This window comes from Vanacampus margaritifer, chromosome 20, assembly GCF_051991255.1.
Source record: "Vanacampus margaritifer isolate UIUO_Vmar chromosome 20, RoL_Vmar_1.0, whole genome shotgun sequence".
NCBI classification, from domain to species: domain Eukaryota; kingdom Metazoa; phylum Chordata; class Actinopteri; order Syngnathiformes; family Syngnathidae; genus Vanacampus; species Vanacampus margaritifer.
The window spans coordinates 3,556,164-3,574,946 of NC_135451.1; the positions used below are offsets into that span (position 1 = coordinate 3,556,164).

General features: G+C 38.5%; 1 protein-coding gene across 5 annotated transcripts in view; it reads left to right on the plus strand.

The window, feature by feature from the left end:
* The window catches only part of mllt10 (MLLT10 histone lysine methyltransferase DOT1L cofactor), a 52,319-nt gene that overhangs the window by 25,670 nt on the left and 7,866 nt on the right, over window positions 1–18,783 (plus strand). For 3 of the 5 annotated variants that reach the window (XM_077554378.1, XM_077554379.1, XM_077554382.1), the window contains 6 exons: window positions 4,813–4,911; window positions 5,200–5,533; window positions 6,740–6,949; window positions 7,943–8,398; window positions 13,831–13,988; window positions 17,537–17,654. In XM_077554378.1, coding sequence (XP_077410504.1) covers window positions 4,813–4,911; window positions 5,200–5,533; window positions 6,740–6,949; window positions 7,943–8,398; window positions 13,831–13,988; window positions 17,537–17,654 — 1,375 coding nt within the window. The remainder of the gene's footprint in view (window positions 1–4,812; window positions 4,912–5,199; window positions 5,534–6,739; window positions 6,950–7,942; window positions 8,399–13,830; window positions 13,989–17,536; window positions 17,655–18,783) is intronic. The other 2 variants (XM_077554380.1, XM_077554381.1) reach the window with 1 other exon arrangement.

The window sequence follows — 18,783 nt, forward strand, 5'->3', positions numbered from 1 at the left end:
TGTATTCAGTTTCTAACAGCTGGCAGTATAACAAAGAAAAACATGTCATCAACCATGGGAAGTTCAGCAACCACTCAGACCATTATCTTTATTGTGCTCAATATGAGATTGAAACGGGACTTGAGAGAGTCTCACATCCTGTACAAAAATTATTTGATGTTTAGTATACCCCATAATGGAGCAAGTATATTTAGTCAAATGTCCACCCCTACTTTTTTAGGCTCCTACCATTCATTCATCATTGTGTTTTTGATTATGGATTACAGTTTTAGCTGTACAGATCAATAGTTCTTAGGGGTGTAACAAAAACCTTACTTGAATGAACCGGAAAATCAGTTTCGATTTAACAGAACCAAATTGCATTGTTACATTTGAAAATATTAAATCCTTTAATCATATCGCATCTTATATATCGCGATATGTATATTCAATCATCTTCGATGAGCTGCACAGTGGGTAAAAAAAAAAGATTGATTTTGCTTATGATTTGTTGTTTCTTTGAGTTTGTTTAACTTGAATAGGATGTGCTTTAGAAACCTTTCACATATTTTTACATATGAATAAAAATTACAATCTACAGCCGTATCATATCGAGCCTATTTGAAAATGTAACATTCTTGAATCATATCGAATCGTCTTTTATTGGAAAGATGCGCACACTTAATAACTCTAACATTTCTGAGTCACTCCTGTGACGCAGATGAAAATTATACATGCACACCTGACAGCACTTGGATTTAGCAGTGAATGTGACCACCATGTCGCAGCTGCCCCAATCAATGATCGCAGCTTTTAAAGAATGCTACATTTACAGTATGTGAGTTAATCGGTCATGCTGGTTAGAAGTACATGTAATCACAAATTGCGCAAAATCTAAATTTACAGCCAATTAAGTTCACCAACCCCCTGGGGCTCCTTTCTTTAAAAATGCACTCCTCTAATTGCATTTTTAACTTTTTTGAATCTGTAAGTGATACTCGTTAGTCATATTGTGATCAGCATCATCGAAAGATTTGAGTTTGTAGTTTTCTGCTCACCCTTTTAACCAAACATGTAGTTGGTTTCAGGGGTACTTGTAATTGCTGAGTTTTAATGGATTTTAATTAAAACAATTGAAGTGTAGATTTTCAGCTTAACCCCCCACCTCCAAAAAAACCCAATTATGAGTACCTCCTCTTTAGGTGCACAAATTTAGAGTATATGTAAATGTAAATATGTATCATTGTACATTATGAGATGAGGTCGCCAGATAAACATTCCTCTATAATACGGAACGGAATTTCGTGCCCCTATAATGCATTTACAGGTCTTCAGAAGAAACAAATCAATAAAAACAACACATGGGCGGCACATGCCCAGTTCTACCAGCAAAAGCTCACTTTGTGCTGACAGAACCACAACATTTTCCAGAGACTCCTAATAGCACAATCACTTGCACTTTTAACTTTCTTGAGAGCTACACTGAAGGCTAATTTAGAGCAAAAAAATACATATATTTTTTTGAAGATGTTCATGAACCAAGGTTGCACTGCACCAATTTGTGTATGCCATTCATATGTTTGTGTGCTTGCTTTTACACATCCCATCAGTTCTGCTCACCTCATGTTAGACCCTCTAGTCAAAATACAGCAGAGGCTTAAAGATCCTTCACACTGGACACTTAGAAAAGGCCTCCAGGAAACACACACACAAATCCTGCAGGAAATGGCGCAGGGGAATTCCTGCCAGGCCAGGGCAGATTATACCCCCATATCCCTCTCACTTCCTGTTCCTCTATTTCACCCTGTCTTCCCTCATCTCTTCAGGCTCGCCTCCTTCTGTAGCTTGTCTTTACCCTCCCCATTTCTTCTTCCTGAGGCCTTTGAATAGTTACTAACAAACAGGCAGTTACTATATCTCTTATCCTTCCTCTACTATTGACGTTTTGCCTGTTAATTCTTAGGTTGTGTAAAATTTATTACAATATTCTAATTTTTGTGGCAAAATCAAACATAGGGATATATAATGATCAATTCATTTTTTGTTGCAATTTCCCCCCCCCAGTACCATGCCACTAACTGTTTCATAGGCTGAATAATGGTTTGACAAATGCACAAAACAAGATTGATACTAATATGTATTGTTGAAGGGTTATTTATTTGGTTGACCAAATGTATCAGTCATGTGCAGTTAGAGCCTAAAACATCTGTCAACATACATTTGGGCAACTGTTTCACTTCTAATGAGTCTCATGATCTTTATTCTACATAGACGGAGTGGGTGTCAGTCTGTTGTCGGTCCGCTCATTGTTTGGGCCGTTGTTGATAAATAGTTGTGGACCTCATCCTTTGCCACACTCATATTTACCTCACACACTTTCAAAGAGCGCTTGGACATGTCAAATGAGCTTTCTGCTAATGGTGGCCAACAGAGAAAAAGGGGGTGAGCACAAACTGAAAGACATTGTCTCTGCCTGTATAATCAATTGACCTGATTGATAAGGCTGTGTAAGGTTATATTATGTGTGTTCCCACGCCGAGTGTCTTGGGTTTGTGTGTGTGTGTGTGTTTGTGTGTGCGCGAGTGATATTTGACCCTGACTGCTCCATCAACACAAACCTATGGAATGTTAATGAAAAACACAAAGAATTTTAGAATCTATCTCTTTGTGGCCAGTATTCTTTTTCTCTAAATATTTTTATTTTCATTATGAATTAGCTACATTCTTTAAAAAGATGTTTCCTACAAATCAGTAATTGACAGAAAAAATGATTGAGACAAAATATATGGTGAAAATTATACTTGTGCTGCGGTAAATACATGAACATTTATTCTCATTGTTACTAGTAGTGTGCTTAGGTTTGTTAGAATGTGATACATTAACCAACATTAGTTTTCAATTAATTTAAATAAGATAAGCAGTTTGGAAAATGGATGGATATTTTAAATAATTTCATTCTTTTGCATTTTGACTTGGTGACTGTTTAGACCATCCTTATAGAGCAAGTAGTTTAAGCACACCACCGAAAGCCTTAAATTCTTAAACGTGACAAAATAATTATTTTTGTTTTCTTGACTAAAATGATTTAAGTTGAGTAATATTTGTTTTAGTCCTGTTTGGACTGCTTATCGGTAATTTACTATAGATTTAGTTCACAGTTGATAAAATAAGTAAATTACACAATGTTGGAGGTCATAGAAATCTACCCCTATTTATATTAAATGGAGATTGATTAGTAACTTGTTACATACCACTGTTGTGCTATATATTGGCAAAACTGCGATTCTCTTGGTGTGTGTGAGCGTGTTTGTGTGTGTAGCTACAACAGCCACCATAAATAATGTTCACCCCTCGCCTTTGCTGTGTTTTTACTCTGGTCTTTAAGTGGAAGTTATTTAATTCCTATGAAACAATATTGCTTCATGACATTGTTCAGCTGTTGACTAAATTCTGAACCACACTGGTGTCCAATGCTCCAAATTTATTGATGTAAATTTGTGTTTTATTAGAACCTGTGTTGGTAATGTTTAGACATGAAAAAATGCATATGTGAACAAAATTTTAGATACTTAGTGTTGTTTGAGCGACAAAGCGCAAACCTCACCTCCTGTCACCCCAAGGAAGCATCCTGCTGGCAAAACATTGTGGCTTGCTACTGCAGGTAGTTGCGTCATCAAGTTGAGTGAGTTTACCAATGTTCAATCCCACAACTGTTGCTCGATGCTAAATAGTTTTTCAGACCAGTTTAACTGAAAACACTTCAGTCAAAATATAACAGAAGAGTAGTAAGATGGAACAAGAGTTCTTACTGAAAACATGTTTACATTTATTGCAATATCTATTAAATGTAAACAAAAGACAACGTTTTATGGCATGACATTTAAATTATAGTAAATTGTAATGACAGGGTGTTGCTCAGTTGTCGCCGCAGTTTTTAGTTTCAGCCACAAATACGCACACGTTGAGGCCAGACAATTAGCATTAGCGGAAGGCAGCTTACAAACATGTTCCAGTGTAGCTGCTATCTTCTATTTCGGCTGGTGGGGTCTGTTAACTGCCACTCAGTGCGGAAGTCTGGCTAAACTGTCACCAGCTTTCATGTGATCATTTCCCAATGAGACCCTGAGGGGAGAGATGCGGGGGGGAGGGCAGTTTGTGCTGCTTCTGAGTTGTCACGGCACCGAGCGTCACCAATACAGGATTGATGCATATTTTCACAGCCTGTCTAACTGACAGTGTGTGAGTGTGTAAAAGTCTGTATTACGCATCTGTCTGTCCGTATGCGTGTGCAAAGAGGTGTCAGGGTGTGGGGTGTTCATGTGAGGTGTAAATGCGCCGGCACCCGGTCAGCACCTCATGGGTGCAAGAGGGGAGGGGTGGTGTGCAAAATGGAGAGGGTGTAAATTGAGATGCTATGGTCCAAGAAGGAGGGTATGATTGGATGAAACAATGAGATCTTGTGCACTCTGGCACGAGGCACTTAGACACACTCCTCTAAACTTCAGCAGGCTGAATTCCTGTTGCTCCCAAAGCTTTATTTTCCCCTCATCTCTCCGCCATCACTCTCTTTGTGTTTGTGAAGCTTTCATCTTAGAGTGATCCTTTGAAATGTAAAGGTTTTTTCCTTCACACACACGTGCTCACGTACACACATGCACACACACATTTACTCCACAGCCCCATTCCTCTGATTTAGTCGCTATCTTTTTTTGGAAATAATCATTCCCAGAATGGTTATACGTTGAGATGTCAACAAATATTTTTTTAGTTTAGTCTTGCTTATGTGTTATCTCCCTTTTTTCCTTTCTTTTTTTTTGTACTCTTAATACTCAGAAACACAAAGAACGGGACAGACACAAACCCAAACACAAGAAGACCTCCATGGACATGTCCCCTTCCCTTGTTCTTCCAAACATCATGGTCCCAGAGAAGGTGAGGGGCAGCCTTCTCTTTTCTGTAGTGAACTGCTCTCTAAATAGAAAATCCTGTATTGAGCCAAATTTTCTCTTGTTTTGGTCATTAGTGGATTGACTTCCCCTGGAAAGAGACATGTTTTCTTTGCCATTTGTTAGCTAGCTGAATTACATAAACTGCCAAACCAATTTCCATTGTGTTGTTTATCTATATTTAATGTTTTCATTTAATCATGCTTTCTTTGCTCTCTTTCCTGTAACAATCATTATTCTGTATTCACGTTCCCTTTCTACCTTCTACTTCCAGACCTACAACAACAGCAGTTCAGTGGGAGGGGGCCCAGTTCTCTCCGCATCCTTACAGAAGCGACTGGATGACGGTAGCGCCCGTTTCACCAACGCCAACTTTCAGGAAGTGTCGTCCACTCACTCTATGGGAAGCTCCAAGGACCTTCTTGCTGCTGATGTTGGGAAGGCGGTGTCTGACATGAAAAACAAGAAGACTGCCGGTGGAAGCCATGCAGTGGGACAGAGGGGTGGCCGGAAGTCTCTTGCCTCCTCAGGGAAAGCACTCCCTTCTGCTGTGGTCACCATGGCAACCTCCACATCTGTCTCTGCCTCCACCGGGCCTTTCCACCAAGGTAAATTGATAGCTGCAAATGTTTCTGAATGTTAATTTTTTTACACAAAGAGCTTGCAGTTGCAAACATGGTAACATAGTTTCAGATCATCTGGTGGTCTACCCTGCGAATGTGTTTATGCTGTGTGACTGGATTCTGACCAGACACTAGACTTTTTTTTGTGTGTGTGTGTGGCCTTGATAGCAATGTTTTGTCTCTGGCCCCTGGCTCCTGTAATCTAGGTACTTGTCTGAAAAAAAACACACACACACAGACATGTGGGGGAGGTCAGAGCCTGAAAGATTCAGTGCTTACACTAAGCTTTTGTGTTTTCTATAATCAGAACCTTGAGCTCTCATCGGGTGTGTGCTTGGTCTATCTTAGAAGTAGCAAAGTGTATTCATCCCCCTGCGTACTTCCTTTGTTGGAGGACTACATGAAGAGCGGGGGGGGGTTACTTTAGAGCGGATGGAGATTAATAAAACAAAATTATTATTTTTATTAATTAATTATTATGTTGGTTATATTGTTTCTCCTGTTCCCACGTTGATGGGAATGAAAAAAAAAACATTAGTAGGGAGATGTTACACCCTTAAAGTGGAAGTCAACGTTAAACATTTTGTTGACAATAATGTGTTATATGTGAACTCACTAGTCTAAACATGGCATTCTGATTAATATTACATTTGTGGAATATGAGTTATGCAGCAAAATCCAGCCGTTTTTATCCATCTCAGGGGGGCGGCCATTTTGCCACTTGCTGTCGACTGAAGATGACATCACAGTTACTCAGTGCTCAGGCAATGACCAATCCCAACTCACCTGTTTTCTCAAGCTGAGCTGTGATTGGTTGTTACCTGAGACAGTTCACCTGTTTTCCAAAGCTGAGCTGTGTTTGGTTGTTACCTGAGACCTGAGCAACTGTGATATCATTTTCTCAACAGCAAGTGGCAAAATGACCGCCTTCTGATATTGATAAAAACTGCTGGATTTTGCTGTTTAACTCATATTCCTCTAATGCAGTATTAACCATAATACCGTATTTAGACTAGTGGGGCTGCATAGAACATATTATTGTCAAGACATTTTTTGGGGTTGCTTTCCCCTTTAATGTCTGCTTTCTCTGCCCCTCCTCCTCTATTGGATTTTCACAGCTCAAACGGTTCCATATTCACTTGTCTTATCCCATTTCCTCTGCTTTCTCCTTTGTACACCTGTCTTACCAAGGTCTGCTGTTGACGAGTGCCAGCAAGACACCCGCTGCCCCCGCATCCTCTGATTTCTTAAGCTTCGTCGACGCCTCCTTGCGTCCAGGAGGCGTGACTTCCTTCTCGTCGCCACCATCGTTCAGCTGCCTTGTGAAGCCGAGTTCAGAGAGTGGTGCTTCGGAGGGAACAACAAATCTTTTTGGCTCTCTTGCAACAAGCGCTCCAGCAGGTGATAGTCAACTAAAATTGTTTTTATGTTGCACTAAATGGCAGCTTAAATTGAGCAATAGGCTTAGAGGCAAGACTGTGTGGAAGTTTTACATTACGGTTGACAGTGACTAAAAATTATGTGGTCAATGTCAGTATAATGACAATATGCTGAAATGAAGACCGTGGGATGCTGCTATTTGAGGATAGGGACTGGGCCAGTCCACGAATATTGAAGATCTGCATATAATCGATGGCCATTATAAATTCATTGGGGGGGGGAACCCTACCGGTGTATATACTGTATATGTACAAAAACAAAATATACAAATGAAAATTTAAATAAAATCCACAATTCGGTGAATCCACTGGTGTTCAACCGCTAGTATGTGGGTGCCTACTATTAAAAAGAAAAAAGAAAAAAAAGTAATCATGTCATACATGTATGAAAGTGTTGCAATGTGTCGTGCACCTAATGGGGGGAAGCCAATAAAAAAAAAAAAGTAGCATTCTCAGGGATGTTATTTACCGTAATAATGAGACTTAATATTAATAATGGAAATACTAACCATCTGAAAATTCCCAGTTTATTGTTAAAAAATAAATAAATAATAGTAATACACTTTAATTCCCATCTCACAGCACCTTAAGCATATCCAGACTCTTTTGTACTTAGCTTGGATTCATTATGTCAAACATTGGAAAGTAAAGGACAGTCTAGTAGTCCTTGTTAATTTTGAGAAGTTACCAAATGCCAGTTGTGCGAGTCTGTAATGTTTTATAATTGTCTTGTTGATGATACATTTTGTGTTTATGTCCTGTGCAGCAAAGGAGGTAGGTGTACATGCGTTTTTTTTGGCTTGAAAATGAAACCTCTACCCATGACAACCCCCCCCCCCACACCCTTTTTAGCAATATCCCACTTAAAACCAAAGTCATTTCTTTTGATAAATGTAATATTCTGATAAATGTACAAATAAGCTGAATATTCAGTGCTACTTTCTAATTATTGCAGTGGGCGGGAAGCTGTATGAGAATTCCCACAGTCTATCAGCCAGTGAGACGACAAGCCTCAGTGGCCCAGCTGCCTATAAACGGGCGCAACCCTCCAGCACTGGACCGGGGATTGCTGGAGCAACTACAGCAGGAGTGGAGGATGGAATAAAAAGGAAAAAGAAAGGCAACTGGCGCAACAGATTTGGACCGTGCTTCACAACAGACGTCAAGCCACCAGAGTCATCACCCTCCCTTGCTTTGCCCACCACTTCCACGGCCAACACCTCCTCCTCTTCCTCCGCAGCCCCTCCTTCTTCCTCCTCGACGCTCTCTGGCCGGCCTGGCTTAGCTTCCAGCGGTGGTTTAGGAATGGGAGGAGGAGAGAGGGGTCTTGGGGTCATAGGTGTTGGCAGCGGGATTCAGAAGTCCCCCTCACTCCTCAGGAATGGCTGTCTGCAAAGCAGCAGCGGGCCAGGTGAGAGCACAGAAACATAACATTCCCGCTTCCGTGTGCGCACACTTTTTGATTTTGACACAGCCATTTGCCAAAAAGGCATTGAAGGCCAAACCGCAAAACTGTGAAGCAAAAGTGTTGGTACAATTGTGGAAATGCAGTCTGACATGTTAATTTGTGGTCTTTTCAAGGTAATCAAGCAAGCTTAATTGCAATGAATGTTTTTTTGTTTGTTTTTATTGATACCAGAAAATAATTCCATCCTTGAGTACATAATGTAGCGGCCTATCATGTCTTTCATCCATTTTCTCTGAGGATTGACACACTTTGACTCAAATTATTATTATGTGCATATAGGATTTAAATTAAGTAAACATAGTTTTTGATTTCATGGAGAAATTTTTGCATATCGTCACTGTATAATGTAAACCTCCCCTGACCACATTTGGTCAATTTAATACTTTTTCACACATCAATACTATCGATCAGTGCCCATGTGGGTCAGTTATATTAACAAATTTTTGACAACCTAAAGCAGGGGTGGCCAAGTTCGGTCCCCGAGAGCCACTATCCAGCCTGTTTTCCATGTTTCTCTCCACTAACACACCTGATTCATGATCAGGATCATTGTCAGGCTTCTGCAGAGCTTGCTGATGAGCTGATCATTAGAATCAGCTGCGCTGAAGGAGGAATACATGGAAAACAGGCTGGATAGTGGCTCTCGAGGACCGAACTTGGCCACCCCTGACCTAAAGTGTTGAAAATGACTTGTCTTTAACGATGCAATGTTAGTGGCTCAACAAACATTACATTGTTTTGTTTTCTTGTAAAGTGATGTGCAAACATGCTAGGATTCTGGTAAGAGTTCTGTCTATTCATGAACAGTGAAAAATACACAGGCCTTGCAAAAGTAATGATAACACTGGACATCTTAAGAATATTTAAACGAGATTATCATACTGTCAAAGGTAATAGTGTGGGATTCACCAACCAAACAGTTTTCTTCAAATAGTTATACTAACTGAACCTTTTGTTTATTCTGGTGGGTTTGTACAATATTGGTAATTAAAACCAAAAAAGATTATTTGTAATTCAATTGCATTGACTAATTTAGGAAAATGAACAAAAACATCTAATAATTTGGAACGCAGTTTATATTACTTGCTAGTGGTGAATCAAGTAAAGAGATGCTTTTATGCCCCATTTAAAATACAAAAGCTGCTTTTCAGCATGTTAGCCATAGTACCGTGATTGTATTAAGCAGTTGCTACATTGTTACAGCTTTTGCTTCTTTAGACCATTATATGTTGTAATTTTATCCAGTTTTCATCCAAATGATAACGTTAAAAGGAAATGACAACCTATTTCTATTGGACAGAAAAGATATTAACAATTACCTGTAACCATAAACATTAGCCCATTAAAACAGTTATACAAACCTTTGTAATTGGCTTCTTGCAATGAAATTTTGGTGTGTGTGGAAGCTACCCAGCTTTTTTTTCTTCTTCTTTGTGTTCAGTTGCTTGGCAACTGCTTTGGAGTTCCCCTCTGCTGGAGGAAATGGTTCAGTACAGCTCTCACATCCCGCATTTGCACTTTTTTCCAAGATTAGCACCTTTTTGTTTATCCACGCTGTCTCCCAGCCCCCTGCTCTTACCTTTTTTCTCTGCTTCTGACATCCTTCCTCATCTAATGATGACGCTGGCTTGTTTTCCAAAATGCTAATAATCTACTGAATCGAACAAAATATGTTATTGTGTTGGTGTCTGAGTGCTGAGAAAATATATTTAATAGCTTTAACACCACTACTAATGTTAAATGCGATTGTTGTTTTTTTTTCTAGGCATGTCTCTAATTTGGAAATAATGTGCAAGGTTTTTCTTTTTATTTCTTTTAATTTTGGTTTGATTTGTTTTTTAACTCTTTCAGAACTGAAAATAAAATGAAGCGATTTGCTTACTTAACTGTAAATTTTAAATTGTGTCACTTACCTCAGTGGTTGCATGGTGTGGATATTTTAATAATTTAGTGTCACAGTAAATTTGTGAACTCTACCTTTACCACAAATTTGATGTATGGGGGTAGCTACTTCAAAGCAATTTATAATTGCATACGTATCACTTTACTGTTTTATTTTGTGGCTGTTTACATAATATAAGAAATAATAATAACAATAATAATAATAATACAGCAAATATGCTGTTTGTGCCACTTAAAAAAACAATTCTTGTGAGGCTACAATTTTTATTGTGAAGTCCGTTTTTACCACAGCAATATTTGGTTGCCGTATTTTTGGATTTCTGTTTTAGTTAGACTTTCATAAAGCTACATAGGACAATCTTATTTGTATGTGCTCTAGTGGTCAAGGAAAAAGTAGTTTGCAGTTCCATGTGTGTGGCGTGTATGCTGCTTTTCCCTATAGTATAATATTTGCAACCACCACTGGTGTGAGAAAGGTAGAGGGAGGGTGCTGATATGGCCTTGCATTTTGTGTGTGTTAATCATGTGTTCGTCTTCACACTGTAAATATTTAGCTGAGGGTTAATGTAGGGCAGTAATGTGGAGAATCCTTGGCTGCCCTCCCTCCCCCATCATCCTGCTTACTCCACCATGCTGATGGATAGATAGTTAGCTTGATAGATATGTGCTGGTGGGTGGTGAGAGGCAGGGGTTGGTTTTTGGTAAGGTTAATGTTTGATGGCGGGTGGTGGTTCGGTGGTCTGTACCCGGACCCGTGTGTTTGTTTGTGCGTGGTAGCTGTGGTGTGGGCATAACTTTATTCTGGCCAATGTCTGTGTTTGAAGGAGAATAAGACAAAAGAAGGGGCATGAGACTTCCCCCCCATTTTTAAATTTATTTGTATTTGTAATATATTTGTGTTAGTTTAGATTATTTTTTATGCACATCATAACTTTTTGTGTGTGTGTGTGCGCCTACTTCCGTGTGTGTGTGTTTTCAAAGGGTTACAAATCAGAAAAATATTCGACATATTTTTTTTATTAAGGTTTAATAAAAAAATGTTGCTGTGTTTTTACTCATTCTGAATGGTTTGATTGAACAATCTCAAATTACATTTAGCAAGATAGAGCATTGTAACTGATTGTGCTTAAAATAGTACAATAACTATTTAGACATCCAACATTTTTATTTAAATCGGTAACACACACACACGCACACGCACACACACACACACAACTTTTAGTTGCACAGAATTAATCAATGGCAATTTAATGTGAGCTTCAGCATGCTTTTTCTGCATTTTAAAACCAGAACATTTCCTTTGCATCTTAAATTAACAATCCATAAAAGAACAACGATATTTTCTCACAAAAGCAGAAAATCAATTTGACCTAAAATTTGTACATATTTTAGAACGTTACAGATGATCTGAGCAGGAAAAAGGAAAGGGCTTGAACGGTGGCTGATGCAGTCAGAGTTCTCTTACTTACTGAGCATTTTAGGCATGTAGAAAGCCCATCAAATGTTGTAGTTTAAAAATATTTGTCTTATTTGAGTGTTGTGCCACGGTGATATTTATCACGTTTTCCTCTGGCTCCTCTGGGCTATAGTTTTTTAAATAATTAGAAGGATTAGAAGCTAATTATTAGAACAGTGTTTTTCCCACTGTGATTACTTTTATTTATTTAAAGTGTATTCCCAAAACTTTTAAATTAAGCAAAGGAGTGTAGCTAAGTTAACTCTACCATAAGCTAATTTAACTTAATAATATAATTGTTTTTTCATAAAGTAATGGTTGCTAGAAGTTAAAATATTGTCATCATATCTAATAAACAATCATAATGTTTAATTGAACCTTGAGCTGCTGATATATTCATACAATGTCGTATTTTTCTTGTGCTTCAATGAGTGTAAGAAGCTATTCATATTTGTTGTGAACAAAACTTTTTTTCTTTTCTTTTTTTTTTCCTACAGAAGAGCTCAGTATTGTTCATTCGATTTGACATCATCATTGCTCTCCTTTTTTTTTTTTTTTTTTTAAAAAAACAACAAATCAATTAAAAAAATTTTAATAAATGTTTTTTTTTTTTTTTTTTTAAATACATATACATATATATATATACATATACACACATATATATATATATATATATATATATATATATATACACACATATATATATACTTTTTTTTTTGTATGTGGGTGAGTATGTGTATGTGCGTGTGTGTGTGTGTGTGTGTGTGCGTGCGTGCGTGCGAGCGTGTGTGTATTCATCATCACCTAAAGCCCATTAAAAAAAATCCCATACTAATAATATAATATAATAATAAATTGCCAAATGCAGAAACATCAATGTAAGTTATCACGATGTAGTGGCTCTCGCTAACCGACAGAATTAAGTAACCGGAATTAGGTTAAAAAATTCTATATACGTAGACCATGTTTCTATAAATTTTGATATTTGGTTTTTATTTGAGGCAGATATTTTTTCCATTAAAATGTGATTAAAATGTGATTTTTGAGTTGTGAACAAAACTAATAAATTGTCGGTTTGGCCTCTCGATCCAGCTGCTGAACATCTCACAGGAGCACATGCCCTCTGCTGTGTGACTGCAGACCAGCTTTTGCTTATCCATTTTTCTGGTGCATATTACAAAGTGTTATAAATAGTATGTAGACCCATATAGTGTATAGATAGCTCCCACTCCCCCCATCATCTCCCTTCTCCCCTCCTGGCACAAAGATCTCTTGTTCCCCCAGTGAATGTATGCTGCCCTGAGCCATTCAGGCTTTTGTGGAACTGAGGGGCCCTCTCTTTCCCCCCTACCACCACCTCTGTTGAGGTCAAAGGGGGCTGGGGCAGGGCTTATCCCCGGTTAGCGGCTGAGCACAGGCGTGTGTGTGCGTGTGTATGTGAGGCAGGCTGAGATAAGGGGATGAGGCATGCACACATGACTGTGCGGAAACAGGCTTGCTCATTTTATGTGCAATATAAAATTGTTTTAATTAAATTTTGTGATCTTTTTTTATGCTTTCCTCCACCTTAAATATTGATTTTTTTGTGTTTTTGTTGTTGATTTGAATTCCTTTTAGGACAAACAAGCGTCAAATGTAATAAAAAGGCTTTAAAATTGTGTGACAATTTATACAGGAAATATGCGTTGTTGTTTTTTTGTGTGTGTGGTTTGTTTGTGGGATAGCTCAGCACAGATTGTTGACATTGGCTTAAATGTGTTATTTTTAATTTGACAAGTTGGGAACATTTTCAACAAATGTAAGAACCAAAAATTTGTCGCTCTGTGTTTTGTATTTAAATAATTAACATTATTTTTATTCATTCCCCAAAAATAAATCTTAAAAAAAAAAAATGGCACAGAACATCCTAGAAGAGTACTGACACATTTTAATAAAAAAATATATCAAAAGGATATGTCCACATGTTAACTTTTGTGTATCCAAAATCAATTAAGGGTTTTGAACTGACTGTTCACAGGTGTTTTCTCCAGCGGCGATGGGTCGTCGTCGTCGTCGGGCCCTGGCGCTGTCGCAATGGGCGGAGTTGCATCAGACCAACTGCAACCCACATCGTCACTCGCCCCTCCCTCTCCCTTCACCGCCACCGCACCCCTAACCAGCACGGCCGCCACACACGTGAGTCCGAACACAAGAGCCTTGCTGATGACAGACACGCACACTTATCCTTCTGTTTGGCTCTTTCACACCAAACAAATTCCTCACGCACAGTTTATTCAGCACCCGCTGTCAATGCAACAACATCTTTACGATGAAGTGTAGATTAACCGCAGAAGCGCAAATAAACCACCGCTCACTAATTAAAATATCTTTGGAGGCAAATCTCTCTGCATGGCACGTTAATTATGTGTGAGGCACATGCGTCCTGACCTTGGGTGAATTATCTATTCTCAGTGAGTTATTGGACAGCTGTACTGTGCACACGCTGGAGTCTTCAGGTTTATTCACATTTCAGAAAATTCCTTTGGCACTTATGGTGTCTGCCTGCCAATTTCAATTAAGTAGTGGCCTTCATAGAAAAAGTCCTGATTTTGTAGTCAAGTGATGTTTTTTTTTATAATCCTTATTAAGTTTAAGAAATAAATGAAACACATTTTCAGAGCAGACACCCTAATGAGGCTAACTAGGTTACATTCTGCATTACTGAATGACACATTTATGATTGGGAAATGTATTATTGTGATAGTAAGTACAGTGAGGGTAGAAAAGAAAAAAAACTCATTTTGAATGCATTTTTATAAAGTTTTTAAGATTACATATATTCCAAAACTCTTTTGTCTCTAAAAATGTTTAGCTGGGGAAAAGAAAACCAATAACAATCTATTATTTTTGTTTTTAAAAATTAAGTATTGAATTGAATATTGACTCCATATTTGGTGATGTTTTTGTAGTCAGAAACAATATATTTATATTGAAATATATATTAGTTTTTAACATTATATACTGTATATTATAAATGTTTTCCAGCTTTTTTCCAGTAGCTTTTTTGAAGCGCCATTTAACTGTCCTATAAGGAGCGAAAGGGAGTGCCATGGGGGGGGGGGGGGGGGGCTAATCTGTAGTCACTGACCTCAGGGTCCTTCTTTTCAAAACGTCCCCAGAGAGAATTTTCTGTCAGTGTCCACCCAACTCAATTTTTCTCCCGTGTCCCCTTACCACCTCTCTTTTGCTCTCTGTCGCTCGTTCACACATCCATCCTTTCTCTCCCCCTCCACTTTCCCTTTTACCCCCTCCCAATGCATCCGTCTCTCTCTTAGTCTCCCTCTGTTGTCCTGTGATGTAATGACATCTGACAAGCACCACAGTAGGGATAGAAGGGGCGCTAGAAAGTGTGTGTGTGAGCGCGTGCGTGCGCGCGGTTGTCTTGATTTTTCAGGCCTGGCATTTATCTTAGTCAGTACCTCTCTCTGTTCCTACCGAATATGCCGCGGGAAGCACAAGAGACCTCGATTATTTGCTGTGTGCATATGGTGGAGAAGTTTGGCCTGTATAGTGTGTGTGTATGTGAATAAACAAGGGATAGGGGAGACAATGCACTCCTGTGCATCTGCAGCACACACACACACAGTTAACCCAACTAAAGAATTCCAACTGCAGTCTTGTGTGTGAAGACGGACCCAGGCCATTTGTTATTTTCAGTCCACTAGCCCGCTCCTGGCTGGCTGTTATTGGCTATCAGCCTAGGACAGAAAAAAAAAGGACAGCGTCTTTGAATGAAAAATGAATGTCGATGGGAAGCAGGCAGGAATATGGTACTGGGAAAAGGAAGTGGGGTAGTCAGGAAAAATCTACTAATTTCAGTGAAGGGGAAATGGACAGTGGACGGCTTCTTCGTTTAAAAGGAATAGGATTTTTCCCGGTTGTTTTCCCATATTTTATGTTGAATTAGTAATAGAAAATAATGCCCTTCTTCCTCCCCGATGATATTCTAAATGTGAGCAGATGTGTAGGAACGACTGCTCCGTATCACAGCTGTCTGACCCTACACTCATCCTTGCCTCGTAGTAGAAAATCTGATTGTTTACATGAGTAAACAATTCAGAAAGTGTTTTGTTGCCTTTGTTTGGTAGCATTAAAAATAATTAGTGTTACGGTAATCAAACTACCACCTCAACCAAAAATTGTGTGCTACCCTTCATGTTCTTCTGTCCGATAGGAACAAAACAGTCAGGCATTTTGTTCCCTCCCATCCTATTATTCCCCGCCCTCTCACTCAAACCCCACCCCTTTGCTCCACATCCCTTATTTGGGAAATACCTTAATTGGATTAAACTCTATGCATCAGAAACACTTTGTCAGCATGTCAGCGTTGTGTCAGTTCTCGGAGGGGCTTTGGGCCTCACGTGTGAAGCAGAACAGAAAGATGCGGTGTCGCAATAATTGTGTTTTATTTCTCCCCCTCATGAAAGTTGGATGAAATTCACGGCCTGTTTATCTATACGGCAGTATTTTATTTTATTTTTTATAATCAAGCAGAATCTCGGAGGCCAGGTCGCTTGTGCTATGAACACAGGTTGTGGAAAAAGTTTTTCATTGATATATCTTATCTTTTTTTTCTTTTTTTATATTATATCTGCCATTTGAACAGTCGTTTGGACTTTTTCCATCCACCATACACTGTATTATCTTACCCCAACTATATAAGCACTATTATTGCTATAATTAAAAGGTTATTGAGACTAACAGCTAATTATATTCATACAAATTGCAAATTAATTAAAAGCGTTCTCACATTCAGTAATTATATTCCTTTCAAATTGTTTAGTTTTCAATATATCAAATTTATTTTAACAGCCTCTTAAATAATTTCTGAAAATATTGATTTTATAAAAAAAAAAAATTGAAAAAAGAATACCAAAATTTGGTATGATAAATATATGATACATTTTACTGAGTGTTTCCAATTAAATAGATTCTTTTTTACATTGATGGAATATTGTCCAAATTATTTTGACAATGAGAATGAGTGAGTGACTTTATGATCCTCTGTAAATTCTTTAGGTTAGTATGAAGTTCAGTGAGATGCTTTAGTTAAGTAGGCTTGTATTCATGGTGATCAGAGTTACAGTATGTGAGAGACATGTTTAGGAAAGATGGTCATATACTGTTTATAAAATGAGTTATAATTGATTACTATTTGTTTGTAGACAACCCACATGTACTTTTTTTTTTCCTTCTTCTAGGATTCATGTTCTGTTGTTTTATATTGATGTTTCTGAATTGTGAGTAAAGTCTGTGTGTCTATATATGGGGGGAGTCAGAATCACTACTGGATGAGCGCAACAGAATTTCCACACAGCAAAAAGTTAATAAGTCGATTACATATTGAGCAATGTTGATTTTGATATGTTATCATCAGGACAATTAATCAGCTTGAGTAATTGACTGGATAATCAATTCTACAAAGATTTGTATGCGACAACCTTGCTCCCTCCCGCGCGGAGCACATTTTCGTCTTTTTATGACAAAAAGGTTGGATGTGTACTAAGCGTTCATACTATAGACATATTGCATACACATCCGATTTATATCCACATATGAAAGAGGGCTGGGTCAGATTTGAAAAATTGGAATTGTACTGTTCACGATGCATAAAAAAATCATGCCAAACTGCACAATGAGGCTTTTTGTAACTTTTTCTTGTTTCTGTGTCTTTTTGTCTTCAGGTGAGCGTCCTTCCAGGTTCAGTATTCAATCTGGCGCCCACACATATGTTTGGTAACCGTCTGAATCCAAACTCTGCCATGGCAGCGCTCATCGCCCAGTCGGAGGCCTCACCCGCAGGTATGGAGCTTACCCATGTGACACAATCATGTGTGTGTGAGAGAGATCGGAGGGTTAGGCGGTGGGGGTTGGTGGTGGGGGGGATAATGTATTGTCACCACCCCCTCCTCGTGGCCCCGCAGAAAGGTCATTGGTCAACGCTGGTGAAATTCTCAAGCTCCTCCCCGTTAGCTCGAGTGACCCAATCCCCTACCCCCCACCCCTTTCTTCCTTGAGTTTTACACACTTTTTGTTTCTCCTGAAGGGAGTTCAGATTGTTTTCTTGTCTTCCGGTGATGATTAGAGGCCTTTCAAAATGTGAGTAATTTGTTTGTGAAACAAGACATTTGCTTGAGAATGAATCAGAGAAAACTTAGGATGTCTGATGCCGCCATCATCAGTCAGATCCTCTCTGACCCGCAGGTTAACTCACTAATCAGGCTGACAGGGGCTGTGTGTGTGTGTGTGTGTGTGTGTGTGTGTGTGTGTGTGTGTGTGTGTGTGTGTGTGTGTGTGTGTGTGTGTGTGTGTGTGTGTGTTTATATGTGTGCGAGGGAGCAATGCAAGTCTATGTGTTAGATATGATACACAGCTCTTCCACCTTCATACCAACGCAATGTTTACAACTGATTAAATCATATATTCAAAGACATTTCTCTTAATTGCTTGCAAAATGTGCATATACATACACTGTTTGGAATTTTGAAAACATTTAATGCATGTTTTTGCAATTGCCTCGACACCCCAAGATTTCAAGGGGACCCTCAAGCGTCTCAAATACTTTCTACTAATTTCTTTAAAAATTTCAAAGTCATTGTTTTTGTTTTTTGTTTTAATTCACGCTCCTAAAGCATAAAAAATGCTTAATCTATCATGATCGTTTCAAGTGTTCACAGTCCTTTCTCATCCAATGGACTATTCCATCTTATCACTTCATATGTGTAGACTTTATTCAAGAAAATGTCACAATTGCCAAAAAATGCCCCAAGTTCACACTTTTTAGTTGATTAACATTAATATTAAAATATTTTCAGTGCGTGATTAATTATGAATATTATCAATGGATTCGCCCCCAAAATACAAATACAAAATACACTTTGTGTTATTTATTTTTATGTGTGGTTCTCCCTATGCTGTATTTCTCAGTACA